This window comes from Trichosurus vulpecula, chromosome 4 (genome assembly GCF_011100635.1).
Source record: "Trichosurus vulpecula isolate mTriVul1 chromosome 4, mTriVul1.pri, whole genome shotgun sequence".
NCBI lineage: Eukaryota > Metazoa > Chordata > Mammalia > Diprotodontia > Phalangeridae > Trichosurus > Trichosurus vulpecula.
This window is the reverse complement of record NC_050576.1, coordinates 271,322,941-271,342,805: the sequence shown is the minus strand read 5'-3', so window position 1 is coordinate 271,342,805 and position 19,865 is coordinate 271,322,941. Positions and strand designations below refer to the sequence as shown.

General features: G+C 37.3%; 1 protein-coding gene across 2 annotated transcripts in view; it reads right to left on the bottom strand.

Moving 5' to 3' along the window:
• LOC118846382 (SPHK1 interactor, AKAP domain containing) overlaps positions 1-19,865 on the bottom strand; it is a 179,311-nt gene that overhangs the window by 80,403 nt on the left and 79,043 nt on the right. For both annotated transcript variants that reach the window (XM_036754872.1, XM_036754874.1), the window contains exon 3: positions 12,479-12,586. In XM_036754872.1, the coding sequence (XP_036610767.1) occupies positions 12,479-12,586 (108 nt within the window). The remainder of the gene's footprint in view (positions 1-12,478; positions 12,587-19,865) is intronic.

Genomic DNA, 19,865 nt, shown 5'->3' with positions numbered 1-19,865 from the left:
TTCCTGACTTCAGGCTTGGCATTCTATCCACCGCACCACATAGCTGCCCCATATAAATGTTAGCTCTTTATAATTAGACCACAAAATGATTTGAAAAAGATCACAGGGAATGATATTTCCAAGCCCCTATTAATTAACAAGCATCTATTAAGCCCTTATTATGTGCCAGGCACTGTAATAAGTGCTGGGCATATGAAAAAGGGGAAAAACATTGTCTAATCTGTCATCAAGCTGAAGTGAACATATGGAAAGGGTATTCTGAGCTGCCTTTTTCCACCTTCTGGTTTTCTTTTTTATCATCACTTTCTCCTTTTCCTAGTCTTTGTGACTTCTCAGTCAACCAATCAATCAAAAAGCATTAATGAATCACATTCTAAATGCTAGGTACTGTGCTAGTCATCGAGGATTCAAAGGCAGAAATGAAATATCTGATGAAAAGAGGGAAAATAAGACTGCGGAGTCCTGACTTGTATTTGAGCAGTGGACCAACCAAAAAGATGTATTGTTGATATTTGCTTTTTTGTGTTTGGAAAAGTGATGTGAGACATGAAATGAGTCAAGGGGTCATGGAATCATTACAGCTTTAGGTTATTTAGTAAGCCCATGGAATTGAACCTATGTTGATTAATCCTGAACAGTTTTTTTCTTTTCCCTCTATACTGCCTTGCTTGGTGATCTCATTAGATCACATATATTCAATTATTATCTCTATGGTGATGATTCTCAAACCTACTTATCCAGCTCTAATGTCTCAGCTGACCTCTAGTCTCACATCTCCAACTACCTATTGCGTATCTCCAACTGGATGTCCTATAGATATCTCAAACTCAAAACTGAACTTATTAGCACTCAGCACTAGTTCTGTAGTTTTGAGATTGCCTTTCATTCACACTGTGTGTGTGTGTATACATACATATATATATATATACATATATATATATATATATATATATATATATATATAGTGTGTGTGTGTGTGTGCATGCATGTGTGTGGGGAGAGAGAGAGAGAGAGAGAAAGAGAGAGAGAGAGAGAGATCTGTATAGAAGAGAAAAATAAGAGAGAAATGAGAGACAGAGAGAAAAAAGAGAAAAAGAAGAGAAATGAGAGAGAGAAATGAGAGATAGAGAAAGAGAAAAACGAGAGGGAGAAGGAGGAGGACGAGGAGGGAGGGAAGAAGGAAGGGGGAGAGGGAGGAAGGGAGAAAGAGAGAGAAACAGAGAGAGAGAGAGAGAGTGAGAGAGAGAGAGAGAGAGGAGAGAGAGAGTTGTGTGCAAGTTGTTTCTCCCCGTTAGATAGTATGCTCTTTTATTTGCCTTTATTTGTATTGCTAGTGCTTAGCACAGTGCCTGGCACACAGTAAACACTTAATAAATGCCTATTGGCTTACTATTGTTGGTTCGGACTATTTGACTCTTATCCATGTAGGTAACCTGAGATGGCAGGTATGATTTTGCAAGAGGCAAAACCATACATGAACTAGTAATCAAATATTTAAAGTATTTTTTTTTTCAGCAAGAATGGCCATTCTAGGCAGCTAATCTGCTTACAGCATCTTTTCATTTCCTAATAAATCTCCACAGGTTTGTTTGAGGATCTGACTGAGGGGAGTGTATCTCATTATTATTCAAGAGCAATAAAGGTCTAAGAATGCAAAGCAGGTGTCCAGGGTAAGCTCTCAGTAAGTCATAGAACTGTTTTAATCTCAGGTCCCTGAGTTGTAAAACAGAAACTACCATTCTTTTAAGTCCATAGGGGTGCTACAAAGGAGAACTAATTAAAAATGCAAAGTACCCTGACATATAAAAAAAAATTCTACTGAAAGGAAAAAGAAAATTATGAAGTCAGTTCCTCTGAAGTCTAATGATATCCTAATGAGAAACATTGTTTTTGCTTGATTGATAAGCTTTTCATTTAGTGGAGAATGAGGGCATGTATAACAGCAGGAATTGTATGAAATATGTATCTCAAAGTTATTTTAATAGCATATGTCATTTTGTCAAAACAGCTAAAGAATTTCCCCAAATTATAGCTGAGAAATTGCATAAATATTGCAGGGGTTTTTTTCCTTCCAAGGCACACAAAAATATTATTCAGTCTGACTTTTCAGAGGTGTCATACATCTAATAAATGACTGAGCCTGGATGTGGCTCTAGGACTAGTGCTGTATCCTGTGCACCACCTAGCTCTGTCTAGCAAAAGTTTTTTGTAGTAGCAAAAATTGGAAACAAAGTAGATTCCCATAGATTGGGTGAACGATTAAATAAGCTGTGGTATAGGAATTCAATGAAACATTACTGGATCATAAGAAATGATGACTATGAAGAATAGAGAGAAGTATGGGAAAATATATCATGATGCAGAAAAGCAAGCAGAATCAGGAAAGCAATATACACAATGACTTCAATGATATAATTGTAGAAAAAAAGCAACTTTAATGCTATAGAAATATAATATCGAGCATGGCCTTTACAGAGTGAGGAAAAATATACTAAATATAGATAAAATATATCCTTCATTTGCAGAGGCAGAAAATATTGTATACTATCAGAACTGATGAATACACTGGTTAATTTTGCTGAACTGCTTTTTCCCCTTCTTTTTTTTCTTTTTTTGTTTCTTTTTTTTTATGTTCTATTTTTATTTTATTTTTCTCAATTACACATAACCAAAATTTTTTAACATTCATGTAAGAAAAAAATTGAGTTCCAAGTTGTCTGTACCTTTCCCCTCTTCCTTCCTTGAGAAGGCAAGTGATTTGATATAGATTATACATGTGCAGTCTTGCAAAACATTTCCATATTAGCCATATTGCAAAAGAAAATGCAGAGCAATTGGCCCCCGACAACCCAAAAAACAAAAAGCAAGAAGAATAAGGAAAGTTTTAAAAAAAAGTATGTCTTGATTTGCATTTAGACTCCATCAGTTCTTTTTCTGGAAGTGAATAGCATTTTTCATTATAACTTCTTTGGAATTGTCTTGGATCATTGTATTTCTGAGAATAGCTAAGTCATTCATAGTTGCTCATCATACAACATTGCTGTTATTGTGTATGATGTTCTCTTGGTTCTGGTCATTTCACTTTATATCAGTTTATCAAGTCTTCCCAGATATTTTTCTGAAATTATCCTGCTTGTCATTTCTTTTAACACAATAATATTCCATCACAATCATACACCACAGCTTGTCCAGCCATTCCCCAATTGATGGGCATCCCCTCAATTTCTAATTCTTTCCCACTACAAAAAGAGCTGCTATAAATATTTTTGTACATATAGGCCTTTTTTTCCCCCTCTTTGATCTCTTTAGGGTATAGACATAGGTGTGGTGTTGCTGGGTCAAAGGATATGCAGAGTTTTATAGTCCTTTGGGCAGAGTTCTAAATTGCTCTCCAGAACGGTCAGATCAGTATACCACTTCACCAATAACGCATCAGTGTCCCATTTTTCCCCATATATTCTCCAGCATCTGTCATTCACCACCCCCTTTTTGTCATATTAGTTAGTCAGATAGGTATGGGTGGTAGCTCAGAGATGTTTTAATTTACATTTCTCTGGTGATTTAGAACATTTTATCATATGATTATAGATAGCTTTGATTTCTTCTGAAAACTGCATTCATATCCTTTGCCCATTTATGAACTGGGGAATGACTTGTATTCTTATACATCTGATTCATTTGTCTATATATCTGAGAAACAAGGCCTTTATCAGAGTAACTTGATGAAAATCTCCCCTCCCCCAATTTTCTGTTTTCCTTCTAATCTTGACTGCTTTGTCTTGTATGTGCAAAATATTTTAAATTTGGTATAATCAAAATTACCCATTTACATCCATAACATCTTGTTTAGTCATAAGTTCTTCCCTTATCTATAAGTCTGACAGGTAAACTATTGAAAGTTCCCCTAATTGCTTCTGATATTGCTTCTGATATATATTTTTTTTTTTGTTAAAAGAGATGGCTTGGAGTATAGAAGAGAGATATTTGGAAATTAAGGTGATGTAAAAACAAAAGATATACATTAAAAAAGAGATGTAATTCAAGATGAGTTATTCATGGTTGGCATTTCCATTTTGTCTTTACTATTAACATTATAATTTGGGGTGGGAGCCAGAACAAAACTGGTGAATAAAAGGGAGAAAATCACCTGAGCTCTCCCCAAAACCTCTTCAAAAATTTTTAAGTAATGCCTCAAAACAAATTCTAGAGTGGCAGAACCCACAAAAGGATGGGGTGAAACAACTTTCCAGCCCCAGACAACTTAAAAGGTCCATAGGAAAGGTCTGTTCTACCAGTGTGAAAGTGGAGCACAATCCAGTGTGTGTTGCATACCACCAAACCAGCAGTAGGTCTCAGGGATGACTGAATAAGTGGCAGCAGTTTCGGTACCTCTCAGTTCACAGATGGTAAGGTGGCTCGACAACTGGCCAGAAGGAGATTATAGTTATTCTTTTGCTGGCAGTGGGGGCAGGACCCTGTTGCATTGCCCATATTTGGATGTGGGCCACAGTTCCAGAACAAGGAGGAGCACTAGCACACCAGAGCTTGCAGCTGCAGGGGAGCTGAGATTCTGGTCACAATTCCAGGGCAGAAAAAAATGCTTGTGGTCACTCACAGACCAGAGCACAGGCCAGGAGAGTAGTAAATACACCTCTCCTTAGATCATACCACCTTGGTAGAACCCTAAATTCACAAAATCCCTGGAACTATCTCTGAAACGTCTGCACAAAAAATTTAAAGTTTGGGGCAGTGTTGTTTCCACTTGGGAAACAGAGCCCCACTTCAGCATAGAGAGAGTTAAAAGTCAAGAAAAAGGCTGGAAAAATGAGCAAAAAGCAAAAAACAGATCCTGACTATAGAAATTTATTATGATGAAAGGGAAGATCAAAACACAAACACAGAAGAAGACAACATACTCAAGGCTGCTACATCCAAAGCCTCGAGGAAAAATATGAATAGATCTTAGGACATGGAAGAATTCAAGAGTGATTTTAAAAATCAAGTAAGAGAGATAGAAGAAAAAATTGGTAATGCAAGAAAATTATGAAAAAAGAATCAACAACTTGGTAAAGGAGGCACCAAAAATTCCAGTTTCCTGGTCAAGGAGAAAATATTGTAAGCAGCAAATAAGAAACAATTTAAATATCGTAGAGCCACAGTCAGGATAACACAAGATTTAGCAGTAGCTACATTAAAGGATCAGAAGGCTTGAAATATGATATTCCAGAGGGCAAAAGAGTTAGGATTACAACTGAGAATCACCTACCTAGCAAAACTGGGTATAATCCATCACGGGAAAAATGAACATTCAATGAAATAGAAAACTTTCAAGCATTCCTGATGAAAAAACCAGAGCTGAATAGAAAATTTGACTTTCAAATATAAGACTCAAAAGAACCATAAAAAAGTAAACAGGAAAAAGAAATCATAAGGGCTTTAATATGGTTACATTCCGACATAGCAAAAGGACACTTATAACTCCTAAAACTTTCCTGTTAGAGCAGCTAGAAGGAGTACACATGGACAAAGGATATGGTTGTAAGTTGAATATGATGGCATGGTTATCAAAAAATAAAATAAAAGGAAGCTGTGAGAAAGAGGAATGCCTTGGGAGAAGGGAAAAGGGAAAGGTAGAATGGGAGTAAATTATCTCACATAAAAGAGGTGAGATAAAACTTTTTCAGTGGAGAGGAAAATGGGGGAGGTGGAGGAGGGAGTGCACTAACCTTACTTTCTTTGGAATTGGCTCAAAGAGAGCATAACACACACACACTCAGTTGGGTATAGAAATCTATCTTACTCTATAAGAAAGTAGGAGGGGAAGGGGAGAAGAGAAGGGGAGTGGTGGCACTGATAGAAGGGAGGGTGGACTGGGGTGGGTAAAAGTCAGAAGGAAAATACTTTTGAGAAAGGGGCAAGGCAAAAGGGGAGAGAGTAGGATAAATGGGGGAAATACTATGGAGGGAAATACAAAGTTAGTAATCATAACTGTGAAAAAATTACAGCAAGTTTCTCTGATAAAGACCTAATTTCTTAAATATATAGAGAACTGAGTCAAATTTATAGAAATAAGAGCCATTCCTCAGTTGATAAATGGTCAAAAGATAAGAACAGGCTGTTTTCAGATGAAGTAATGAAAACTATATATAGTCATATAAAAATGCTTTAAATCACTGTTGATTAGAGAAATGCAAATCAAAACAACTCTGAGCTGCCACCCCATTCCTATAAGATTGGCTAATGTGACAGAAAAGGAAAATGACAAATATTTGAGGGGATGTGGGAAAATTGAGACATTAATATTCTGTTGGTGAAGTGAGATGCTGATTCAGTCATTCTGGAGAGCAGTTTGGAATTATGTCCAAAGGGCTATAAAACCATGCATACCATCTGATCAAGCAATACCACTGTTAGGTCTGTATTCCAAAGAGATAAATAATAAAAAAGAAAAGGACCTATATGTACAAACATATTTATAGCAGCTCTTTTAGGGGTGGCAAAGAATTGGAATTTGAGATGTCCATCCTTTAGGGAATGACTGAACAAGTTGTCGTATGAAATTGTGATAGAACACTATTATGCTATAAGAAATGATGAGCAGGTGGCTCTCAGGAAAAAAAAAAACTTGAAAAGACTTACATGAACTGATGCAAAGTTAAATGAGGAGAACCTGAAGAGCATTGTATATAGTAACAGCAACATTATATGATGATCAACTGTGTATGACTTAGCTATTTTAAGGAATATAATGATCTAAGACATTTGATGTCTTTTGATGAAAAATGCTATACATCTCTAGAAAAAGAACTGATGGAGTCTGAATGAAGATCAAAGCATACTTTTTTTTAACTTTCTTTATTTTTCTTGTTTTTTTGTGTTTGCATTTTCTTTCACAACATGACTAACATAGAAACATATTTTACATGACTGCACATGTACAACCTATATCAAATTTCTTACTTTATCAATGGAGATGCGGGAGGAGAAGAAGGGCAGGAGAGAATTTGGAACTCAAAAATTTTAAAAAGGAGTGTTAAAATTGTTTTTACATGTAATGAGGGGTATTAAATTATAGACTGATCCTTAAAATTAAAGTTTCCAAAGCACAAAAAATTACAATTTGGATAGACTAAGCACAATTAATAGTCATCACAATATCTCCCCCCTTTCTCTTTGTAAATAATGTTAAAGGTCCCTAGAAGTTTACCATGACTTTTTTTATTTGAAAGAACTTAGATTCATTTACAAAGCTGAATGACCTACAAAGGAACAGCCAGTGACTGTATATTAAAAATACAATGAAATGTGAAAGTAATTTTTAATGAAGGCTCAAGTCATAAAAAAGTGACTCTTCCCAATCTTAAATTAAATGAAAACAAACAGGAGAAGGTGGTAACAGATTGCAAAGGGGCTAAATTAATTTGTAATTAATATAAAAAGATGAGACTACAAAGGAACCCTAACTCCAACTCTTAGCACTAGAATCTATCAAGATAAACATCTCAGCTAATGATTTTTGTATATTAATATCTAATTCCATTGTTCCCTAACATATTTCATATCATTCAAAATAATGTTTTTTAAAAATCATTGATAGTCTTGGAGTAATTTTGCGTTTTTGCAAGTTAGAAGAAAAAATCCGAAGTGGATAGGTTTACTTAGTTGGCAGAATCACCAAATTTCCATAGTCTCTGAGTTGGAAAGAAGTTTAGATAGAGGTTTGATGGTATAACTACCACTTGAAAAAGGAGGTTTCTATTAAATTTCTGCTAAGTGATTATTTAGCTTCTGTTGAAAGACCTCTGGTGATGAACTGACTATCTTCCAAGGGTATCAATTCCATTTTTGCATAGTTCTTAAGCTGAAATCTGCCTCCCTTTTATATAAAATTGTTATTTTCCCCAAAAAATGTGGCATCCAGAGCTGCACAAAATATTCTAGATGTAGTCTTATCAGAACACTGCACAATGAAGTTATCCCATCCCTCATTTTGGGCACTTCTATGAGTGCTACCTCATTGGCTTTACAAACATTAAAGAACCATAAAACTGCAAGTTGTTTTATTATTATTATTATTATTAAGATCTAGTTATATTATGTCTATGGAACTTCCCTGATCTAGCTGTTTAGCAATGCTGTCAAAAAAGAAAATATGGTTGGTTTTGGCATGATTGGTTCTTGATTGAATCAAGCTGGCTTATAGTGATCATTGCTTCACTTTCTAAGTGCTGATCAACTACACCTTTAATTGTCTACTCACATGTTTCCTCAGTAATTATAAAGTCTACTGTCTTATAGTTTTCATATTAATTATATCTGGGATGGTTTCAAAGATTACCTTTGTCCAGCTGAAAGGAGGTCTTTAGTACATTGTGGTTTTGGCCCTGTATTGTCAAACATCTTTATCAATGACAAATGTAGAAATTTCACAAAATCATAACCTACAGCTTAATTCAATTTGTAAAATATATCTCCCTATCCTGAGATCCTGGGTCAGATGCACCATCTCAGCTTGAAAACTTTTGTATTCACATCAGTTCTTTGTTCATTTATGTCTGCTCCAAAATTTTACGTCTAATCACGTTGGTGTTTCTTGAGCTCAACTCTTCTTTCTCTGAACAGTTCTGGCAAAATCCCAAAGACAATAATTTTTCCTTACCAAACTTTTCTCACCAAACGTATCAGCCTATTCTTCACTGTACTCAAATTCTAGGACACAGGTATTTATCTTTTATTAGAACAAGGTATGGCTTATGCACTGTTTCCTGATGCTGTGCATCAGTCATGTCAAACTCAAATAGAAATGAAGTGCCATTAACCTAGACATAAGGCTCCCTGTGGGCTGCATATTGACTTAATTTCAAAATGTAATATTTCTTATATTTATTATGTTTTTATTTATTTTGTTAAATACTTCCCAATTCCACTTTAACCCAGTTCAGGTCATATTTGGGAGTGTTGTAAGTCCTATGTAGCCCTCAGCTGTGTGTCTGAGACCCCTCTCTACATAAATGAATGCAGATAAATCTGCAGTGGTAGAGAAAGTGCATACATCAATCAGTGAGACCATGGATACATTGAACCATTGATAAATACAAGACTAAGAGTTGTCTTGAGAAAGACCCTGTGGACCCCAATCACCCTCCCCAAGGGAAGATATGCTTATGTGCTTCCTTTGGAAAAGCTGAGGTCTAAATAAGTACAAAGACATGCCCATGGCCAACCAGTCAGTCAGCAGAAGGGTTTGGACTACAATTCAAGTCTTCAGACTTCTCTGCCATTTTCTCTTTCCACTATATCCCACTGCTTCCCTAGGCAATGGGACTGTTTGTTCTAAAGTATTACATGGCAAAATCCAGAAATTTTTAAAGCTATTCCCTGTGGTAAGATAAGATCAAATAAGGAGGTAGTCGTAGCATGGTACAGTGAAAACAGCAACAGCAGCCACAGATTTAGAGTCAGAGAAGCTGAGTTTATATCCCAGCATCTGTACCTTCCTACCTGGGCAATATTGAGCAGTTTCCTCACTTATAAAATGAAGCAATTGAACTCACCTCTAAGAATCCCTTCCAGCTCTAATTTAGTGATCATCTAGGAAGATTACTATACATCTTTAACAAGGATTTAATAAGCTTTCATGTAAGTAATGCCATCTAGTAATCCCAGATTAATATAAATGTCTTCCTAGATGATTGGAATTCAAATCAAAAGGTGGATAGTGATTTGGGGGTCCCAGTGCTGCATTTCATCTTATAAAGCAGTGTATTGTAAGGCAAAGACATTGAATTGAGAGCCATGGATACTGAATTCTAGTCCCTGTTATGCTACTGACCAACTAAGTGACTCCAGGAAGGTCACATCTCTCTAGGTTACAGTTCCTTCATCTATGAATTAAGTGAGCTCAAAGTACCTTTTCTCACCAAATACTCTATCATTCCATGATCACAACATGTGGAAGAAACACAAATACATGTGATAGAAGAAGAAAAGGGAGACAACTGGGGGATGCAGTTAAAATACAGATTAAAAAAGGCCCAAAGATATTATCTATGGTTTTAAGTCTCTAATGTTTATTATAGTTTTTATTTGCCTCTGTGATACATTTGTGCAATCATGTCTGGTTTCTTTCAGGTACTCTGAGATTTCTTTAAGCTCTTGGAGGTCAAAGGACAATAGATAATTTTGTTCTTAGTCGTGGTTCCAGTGGGTAGAAAATGGTAAGAAGAAATAAATCTCCTACATACCATGACTTTTTCTTTGTTTGAATTTCTCCAGCTTTCTGTGAAGAGCTAAAAGGACCAACTGTAGGTGTGAAACATCTATACCTTACTTGGAAATATGTCACTTGGCAATTCCCTTGGCAACTCTTCTCTCCAAAAATATGAAGGACTAGAAGTAGTGTACTTCAAATCCCAGTCTGGGATTCTTAAAAAAAAATGAATATGAATAGAAAAGTTCAACTGCCTTGTCATCAGAGCTGCCATTCTTTCACTTCATCTCACCTGGAACAGCCAGCCCTCTATGCCACCTGACTTTCAAAGATCATAACTACCCAAGTTCCCTGGGTGAGTTAATTTATTCATCCTTGGAACTCTCTGCCCTGGCGTTTGAGCTGTCCTAAATGGTAAGTGAGTGCTAATTAACCCACCCCTCTATATCTCACTAGCCTAGACCATACATCTTATCCTTTCCAGCAATAATCTTCTGGGAAATCTGAGGCCTGCCCTAGCATTTTTCCATCAGCTCTGCCCATCTGATGGGAGATAAGGGTCAGTGTAGATGTATCGGAGCATGTTTAACAACTGGTGATTGAAGAGAGGGTAAGATATGTGACTCGTCTTTCCAACTTCTTATTGGATGATTGCATACCCTTTGGGGCCAGATTATGATTCTCAAAGACCATCAGACTCATACTCAAGAGATATCTAGGTTCAAATCCTGCCTATGAACCTCTTTTGATGTGTATGTAACCATGGACAAATCACTTTTGCTCTCTCAGTCTCAGTTTCCTGGGGACAGAAATACCTATAAAATGTGGCAGAGTTGTCTATGAGGATCAAATGATTGTATGTAAACTTCTTGCAGATCTTAGAACATTATGTAAATATTGGCTAATCTTATTCATTGCAAAATGCTTAAGGGAGAAGAATCTTCTTATTTGAACTCCCTTATAATGCACTAGCAATTTGGGTGATGCTTAGGGTCACAATGTATCTACCTCCAGATATCATTGACTCCACATTACTCTTTAGATACAATGACGTAAACTGTATCAAAAGTGATCTGTCAGAAGACTGACTTCTTTCCCTTTTGCATTTTCAAAACATTGTAGCACTTATTTGCCTGATACCTTAAAAGGAAAAAAAATCTTCATTGCCTCTTAGCCAGGCACTACTTTTCCAAACAAGGCAGTAAAGCTATAAAACAATCTAGCCCTAACCCTGACCATATTACTAAGGAAAGAGGGTCTTAAATATGTCAAATGGTTGTGCATTCTTCATCAACATTGCCCTGAAATTCTCCAGTGTTGGAATATAAACTGACAAAGGGTTGTCTGATGGCCTCTTGTCCTCCTTATAGATGAAAACCCCAAACTCATTCCATTTTTAGCTTTCACTGTATTTCTTACTCTTGACAGAAATGCTGGCAAGCAACTTACAAACAGAAATAGCACAAAGCCAATTCTCTCAATTCAAACAAGAAAATTTAATTTCTTTGTTCTCTGAAAAGAACCCCCAGCCCCTCCTTCCCATGTGCAGTGATGATCCCACCAGACCTGGGAACTGACAGATCAATTAAAATGACCATATGGAGCACAGAACCTATTTCATTTAAATATTTTTTATTTCTTATTTGAAAACCTTCAAGTATGTAATTTAAGTGAAACATTTCCTTTGTTAAGTGAAAAAGGCTTTGTCCATAAAACTAGTAATATATAATAGGTTTAATTTAACTTAAGCTGAGTTCTTTTTTAGGCTTAGTAACAATTCTGTCACATTATTATAGCTATAATCTGAAAGAAATGCAGAGGGTTTTACACTGACTCAAGGCCCATCCATATTCACTTCTCATAAGAATAATATCCATCCACTCAGTGATTTTTCTACATTTTCAAATAATATGCATTGTAGCCTTTTAAATGGTCAGCTATTCTTGATTGTTACCATGCAGGCTCTATATCTCTGATTTCCTCTGGGGACTTGAGAAAAATCTTCCTCTTTTAAACAGACAGAATTCATATGTTGAAATAAACACAATTATACTTGAAAAACTGTAAACAAAAATATTGTCCTTTTCATCTCTACTGTATCAATAAATGTTCCAGAGCCTCCCTTTAGCCCTGTGAAAATTTCAAAAATAAAGTCTCCCAAAGGCATATAGTTAGCAAATTAAAAACAGTATTTCCTGAAAGGTAGGTCTGGTTATTCATTGTCTTTTGTTTACAGGGATCTATAACCCAAATGTTTTGTGTACTCACGGATGCACAGTTTTCAGACTTGTCTTCCACAAACCCGATTTGGCATGGGGTCCTCTGGTTCTGTAGCCAGTAGTCTGTTGATTCCAGTAGACTATTACTGCAAAGGACCTGTTAGAACAGAGAAGCCTTTCTTTAACGCTTTTCTGCCAAGCTCTTCCTTTTAACAAGCATCTAGGACTGACAGTAGCTCTCTTCTCAAGGACCTATAAGTGTTTTCCTTCTCCTAGAGCATCAGCAGGTTTCCTCGATATTAGCAAAAATCTGCAGCAGCATATCGTTACCAGCATGAGCAAAATAATCAGCCATACTCTGTTTCATTTGGGGGCATGCTAATGGATGTGTTCTTTCTCATAAACTCCACTACTTCTACTGATGACCTGCCATCGAGGGGGTGTACCACGTGGAGGATGGCTTGACTGAAAACTCGGAGAAACCTGCATTTCATGGTCTCCCCTTTCCTGTTTTTCATTACAACATGAATGTCTTTGTCTTACATCATTACTGAAAATTATATTACAGTATAAACCAATCAACAGTCATTCAACAAGTATTTATTAAATGATTTCTCTGTGTCAGGCACTGTGCAAAGTGCTGGCAATACAAAGATGAAAAAACCCTTAAAGAGGTAACTTTCTATGAAGGAACACAAAATATACAAATTGTAAACATATACAAAATAAAGATATAGGTAAAATATTGTTTTAGGAAGGTGATTAGCAATTAGCAGGAGTTCTTAACCTGGAGTCAGTGAACTTTAAAAAACTATTTTGATAGCTATATTTCAATATAATTGATTTCTTTCATAGCACCATGTATTTTATTTTATGAATTTCAAATTGCTGCTCAGAGAAGGGGTGCTGCCAAAGGGGTCATGACATAAAGAAGGCTAGGAATCTCTGTGGGAGGCAGAATCAGAAAAGGCCTCGTAGAACTGGTGACACAAGCAGAGCTTTGAAGACAATTAGGTTTTCTAAGAGGGCAAAGTGAGGAAGGAGAGCCTGCTACCCAAGGGGGGCACATAGAGAGGAGACAGAGTAGGCTGTGGGAGAGGAATAGCAAGAAGGTCAGAGTGAATCAAAGTCAAATAATATTTAACAAGACCGGAAAGGCAGCTTGAAGTCAGGCTGGGGGAGGCTTGACGTGCCAAACAGGCGCTTGTATTTGAACCTAGAGGTAATAAGGAAGTCACAAAGTTTATTGAGTACAAAGGCTCAAGGGAAATAGTTTTTTAGGTATAGCTTTGCTGAAGTGCACTAGATACTCTATCAAATAAAGGCCAAATTTGTCAAGAAATGAACAAAAACAGAAAAATAATAATGGCTTTTTCCACATAAAAAAACAGATATAAATTTTTTTCAGGGGTGTGCCCCTTTTAGCCAATTCCTTTTCCATACATCTATGTAGGTGGTACAGTGGATAGAGTGCCAGGCCTAGAGTCAGGAAAACTCATCTTTTAAATCTGGCTTCAGATACTTATTAACTGCGTGACCCTGGACAAATCACTTAATCCTGTTTGCCTCAGTTTCCTCATCTGTAAAATGAGATGGAGAAGGAAATGGCAAACCACTCCAGTATCTTTGCCAAGAAAACCCAGAATGGGGTCACAAAGAGTCAGACACAGCTGAAAAACTGCCGGATGAAGTAATTAGTAAACTTAAGATAACACACTTTTCAAATTCTTTGTTATAGAGGCCTTAGTCACTGAATGTTACAGCTGGAAGTGACACAAGAGATCATCTAATCCAATGCTCTCATTTTCATTTTTATTATAGATGAAGAAACAGAGGAAAACAGAATATTATATGCCTGGGCTAACTAATATGCTTTGATTATGCTGTCTCATGAGAACCTTTTGGGCAACATGAAGATGCTTCTGCTGTCTTGTCTAGCAAATTATTAGTCAAATTGTTATATGAGATTTTGTATTGCTGCAAAAATGGCTTGATATTTGACCTCAGTTTAAAAGCACAGCCAATTCAATCAATTTCATGACTGTATGGGAAAAAAATGATTGTGCAGCCAGAGAGATTTCTTTTTTTTTTAAAGCCAAAACAAATTCATTTTCATATTAGTCCTATTAGCTCCATGCATACACTGTGTACTTTTGGTCTGGCTGAACGCTGCTCTGGCCTAAGTTGGAATACACACTGTCTTATTTAGCTGAGTATTATTTTTAATTTAGTTTTTATCATTTCCCTGATGTCATGGTCCTCTTTGAGAACGAAGGACAAACACTACCTGTGAGTAGTCTCTCCTCCCCTCCTCTCCTCTTCCCTCTCCTCCGGTTCCCTCCCCAGCCTCCCTGCCCCTCCCCTCCCCTCCCCTCCCCTTCCCTTTCCTCCCTTCCTTCTCCTCCCCTCTCTTCCCCTCCCCTCTCCTCCCCTCCCCTCTCCTCCCATCCCCATACTCTGCCCAAAGGAGGGCACATTTTGATGGCTTACAGCTGCCTGTTAACTTCCACTTGGGGTTTACTGGCTAGATTTCTTTCTCAAAGACTAGGCCTTAAACCTAATTGACTCTGGAGCTGAGAGTTTGGACAATAGGCCCCTGCCCTCCTAGCACAGAGTGAAAGTAAATACTAAATAGTAACTGTTTCCCTTTTGGCCAAAAACTCTGAGGGTCTTCCCCTCCCAGTTTGATTTTATTTTATTTTGTTTTTGGATTGAAGGGGCCATGTCTCGATTAACTTCTTAAACAGTCCTATTCACTGAGCTGGCATTACCTCACTCAAAGTGAGAACGGTGAGGCTGGGAACCTTGCACAGCCCTCCCTCACTCAAATCAAAGTCAACTGCAAGTCATGTCATCATTTCCCTGATGTCATGGTCCTCTTCAAAAACCAAGGACAAAACACAAATTATTTTTAAACCCTCTCCCACAGGGTGCATGTTTGTCGCTACCAGAAATGATAAATCTCTCTGATTTTTCACTGGGTAGCACAGATACTTTTTTTTTTCTACAAAAGCATGGGGAATGAGGTACAAAATCAATTACTTTCCTTGATCTATGCCTATGATTGTAGCAGAGTGGATAGAGGGCTAGAGTTGAAGCCTGGAAGACCCAGAATAAAATCTCCACCTCTGATACTTAGCTGTGTGGAACCTCTGTGAACCTGTTTCTTCAAATGCAAAATGGGGATAGTCATGCATATAGTATCTATGTCATGGGTTGGTTGAGGCTCAACTCAGACAAGCATGCAAAGTGCTTTGCAAACTTTAAAGCACTATGATTTTTAGTAGTAATTGCCTAGGGGTCTCCTGGGGTGGAAATGCCCTCTATAGGTGCAGATTGGCAATTCATCTTTAATTTATAGTTTTTTTTTTCCCAGTCTGGGGTTAGCATAGGGCACTCAAAACTCCAGAGTGCAGAGGGAACTATATTAAAATGCAATTGTAAAATGTTTAATAAAATAAATGAAAACACAATACATAGATAATGTTTATATATGGTTTTCTAAATCACAATGTGCCCCACAGGGATCCATTTCTATTTGAGTTTGAAACCACTGGTCTTAAAGGGCTGCCCGGAGGTGCTGAGGGGTTAATAAATTCCTCTTGGTGACACAGTTAAGTGTCAGAGACAGTACTTAGATACCAGGTCTTCCTGATCCCAAGAATAACCTTCTGTCCACTGGCCTCTCTTTTAAAGTCATTACAACAGAATAAGAAGACCTGATAGGCTGTAGGCAGGGTTTAGCAGCACCATCAGGAGCAAGCATTACCACTGCTCCTCCTGCCTTTGGGCCCCAATATTCTATGTGTACTTATATGCAGAATGACATTTGTCCTGAAATAATTTCTTTTGAAACCAGTACCACTCTTTTTAAATGAGGAAGGCTTTAAAATTTTTCTCCTCTAATTTATTTATGCCTCAATTTGAACATGAAGCTAGTTAGAAGCAAAGAGAAAGATAGACATAGGTTCATAGATTTAGAGCTGACCTCAGAGGCCATTTATTCCAAACCTCTCATTTTAACAAATAAGGAAAATGACCCCCACCCTCAGGAGGATTATCATTGGCCTAAAGATATGGAGACAGTGAGCATCCCAGGCAGCATCTGAAGTCAGGTCTTCTGTCTCCAGAATCAGCGTTCTTTACACTGCACCATGCTGTCCATTAATTAGTTAAAGCACAAATGATCATTTCTTTATAAAAGAGTTTTTTACTTTCTGCCAAAATGATGGCTATTTGTTCAAAATGGAAAATCCCTGTTGTTTTTAGATTGCATCAGTTCTATGAATGAAATTGCTACAGTTTTTCAATCAGCAATCACATCAGACATTGTACAAAACGTCGTTGCTACTGTTCAGTTGTTTCAGTCACGTCCAACTCTCCATGACTCCATTTGCGGTTTTCTTGGCAAAGATACTGGAATGGTTTGCCATTTCCTTCTCCAGGTCATTTTATAGGTAAGGAAAGTGGGGCAAACAGGGTTGAGTGAGTTGCCCCGGTTCACATAGTTACTCAGTGTCTGAGGCCCAATTTGAATTCAGGAAGATGTGTTTTCCTGAGTCCACACCCAGCACTCTCTCCACTGTGCCACCTAGCTGCCCTCGTACAAAGTACTCAAATACGTAAAACTTTGGCTATGAAAAATCTCCTTGAAAATTTTGTAAGATATTTCATAAGGAGAATTATGGAGAGGCACTGGGGTGTGGTAAAAAGGACTGGCTTGGGAGTTGGGGGGATACCTTTCTTCATTTCCTTGGAACCTTTTGGCTGTATGGTCTTGGAAAGGCACTTAAGCGCACCAAACCAGTTTCCTCATTTGAAAGATGAGAATAGTAATACTTTTATTACATACCTAACAAGGTTATTGTGAAGAAGCACTTGGTAAACCTTAAGGTGCTATTATTTTTAATAATAAATTTTATTTTTCAATTATCAAGAGCTTAATTTTTCCTCCCTCCACCTGTCCACTGAAAAAAGAAAGAAATGAAGAAAGAGAAGTAAAGAAGTGTAGAGCCTGTGTAGAGCAAAGTTAAGCAAAACAAATTCCCATGTTGGCCATGTCCAAATGTGCATTTCTCATGTTGGTCCATCAACACTCCCTCATAAGGTAGGCAGGTCGTTTATTGGTCATTTGGAATCCTAGTTGGTCATTTGTTGATCAGACTTATTGAGTCTTTCACAATTCTATTCATTAATATATCACACTTATTCATCCATTCCTTAATTGATGGGTGGTACCATAGTTTTCCATTCTTTTTCACTACAAAAAGAACCATTATAAATATTTTGTACATATAGGAACTTTTCCTCTTTCTTAGCTCTCTTTAGGGCATAGACTTGGTAATGGTATCACTGGGCTAAAGGGCATAACGCCAAATTGCTTTTCACAATCATTGGGCCAATTCCAACAGTGAATCAATGTTCCCATTTTCCTGTAGGCATTTACAATTTATCATTTCCTTTGTTTTGTCAGTTTTGCCAAGTGAAACCTCAGAGTTGTTTTAATTATCATTTCTATAATTATTAGTGATTTGAAGCATTTTTTTATGTGACAACAGATAGCTTGGGTTCTTCCCTTGAGAACAGCCTGTTCTATATAGTTAGACTATCTATTAAGGATTGGCAACTATGTTTATAGATTTGAATCAGTTTCTTATATATCTTAAAAATGAGACATCTATCAAAGAAACCTGTTGCAAAGGTGTCCCCAGTTGCCCCAAGTTAACTATTTCCCTCATAATATTTGCTCTTCTCTTTTATTACATTCTTCAAAGGTACCATCAGTACTTCATTTGAAGCTTATCTTGGTATGTGGTGTTTCATACATATTAGTACTACTAATAATAAAGCACTATTTTAAAAAAGATAAAATTTTACAGATTACAAATAATTGTTCTTTCAAAAATTACACCAAGAAAAACACCAATAACTGTAGACCTACATTCCCACTTTCCCAAATCTACAAACTATCTATGAGAATAACATATACAGGTACTGAGGGTATCCTTGATGAATGCAATAAAAGAGAACAGGGTGATTTTTAGAAATTATTTTCTATAGGATACCACAACTTTACAGTGACACACTTTACATGAAGGTTCATAGAATGCATGATTCTAGTGCACTCATTGTTTGGTAGCTATAAAAAAGTGTTCAGTTTAGCAGAACAAAATTTCTGTAATATGTCTTTCATGTGTATTTCAAAAGCATACAAAATTCCTGAAAGTAATGCAAACACATAAGTAATTTTGTGCAATAACATTCTGAACATCCATGTCAAACAACATAAAATGGCTTGACAATATTGTTCGTCACTCTCATAGAAAGTGGTCACATAGGGGCAGCTAGGTGGCACAGTGAGTAGTGCACTGGCCTTGGAGTCAGGAGGACCCAAGTTCAAATTCGGCCTCAGATACTTGACACACTTACTAGCTGTGTGACCTTGGGCAAGTCACTTAACCCCAATTGCCCTGCCTTCCCCCCTCCAAAAAAAAGATACAAAAAAAGGAGAAAGTGGTCATACCAAGTTCAATTGGAAAAGGGATTTCCCATTGATCGTGAGTTCCTTCCTTAAGATGCTCCTGTTTGTATATAACATTGTGCTGATTGAATCAAGCCCCTAAATGTTGTGTGGCTTCTCATAAAATCTACTGTATTTTGTTGTTCAGTCATTTCAGTCATATCTGACTCTTCATGAGCCCATCTGGGGTTGTCTTAGTAAAGACAGTGGAACTTGTTTTACACATGAAGAAATTGAGGCGAGCAGGGTTTAAGTGATTTGCCTGGGATCACACAGCTGGTAAGTGTCTGAGGCTGGATTTAAACTCAGAAAGATGAGTCTTCCTGACTCCGGGCCCAGTGTTCTACTCATTTCAAAGGGCTTGGTCTAACTTCATAAAGGCAAAAGCCAAACAAGTGGCTGAAGAATGCCTACTGTGTGATTCAATGTTGTGTGGTAAGCACCATGCATCTTGGATAGAACTACCTGGGCCCAGAAATGCGTGGGCAGAAGACAATGGCCTGGACCGACTGGGAAACTGCAATGCTTTTAAATAGCTGCGCTCCTTCTAGAAATAAAAGTTCGTCTTTTAATATCAGTAGTCTTGTGGGGGTGAGAATTGTGGACTATGATATCTTTTTGAGGCATGCTAGGTGGTTTGGTGATCAGAGCACTGGATTTCAAAGCAGGAAAACCTGAGTTTGAATTCTGCCTCACACACTACCTGTTTGCCCCTGGGAAAATCACTTAACCTCACTTGGCCTCCCTCAGTTGGCTCATCTGTAAGATGGGTAAAGGGCAAAATGGATCCTAAGTTCCTTCTGAGGTATAAATCTGTGAACCGATGATCTTCAGGTTTGTATCTTCCTAAAGCAACCTTGCCCTAAACTTTGTAGAGCACTACACATACAGATGTACCTTCCAAGCTGCATGCAAA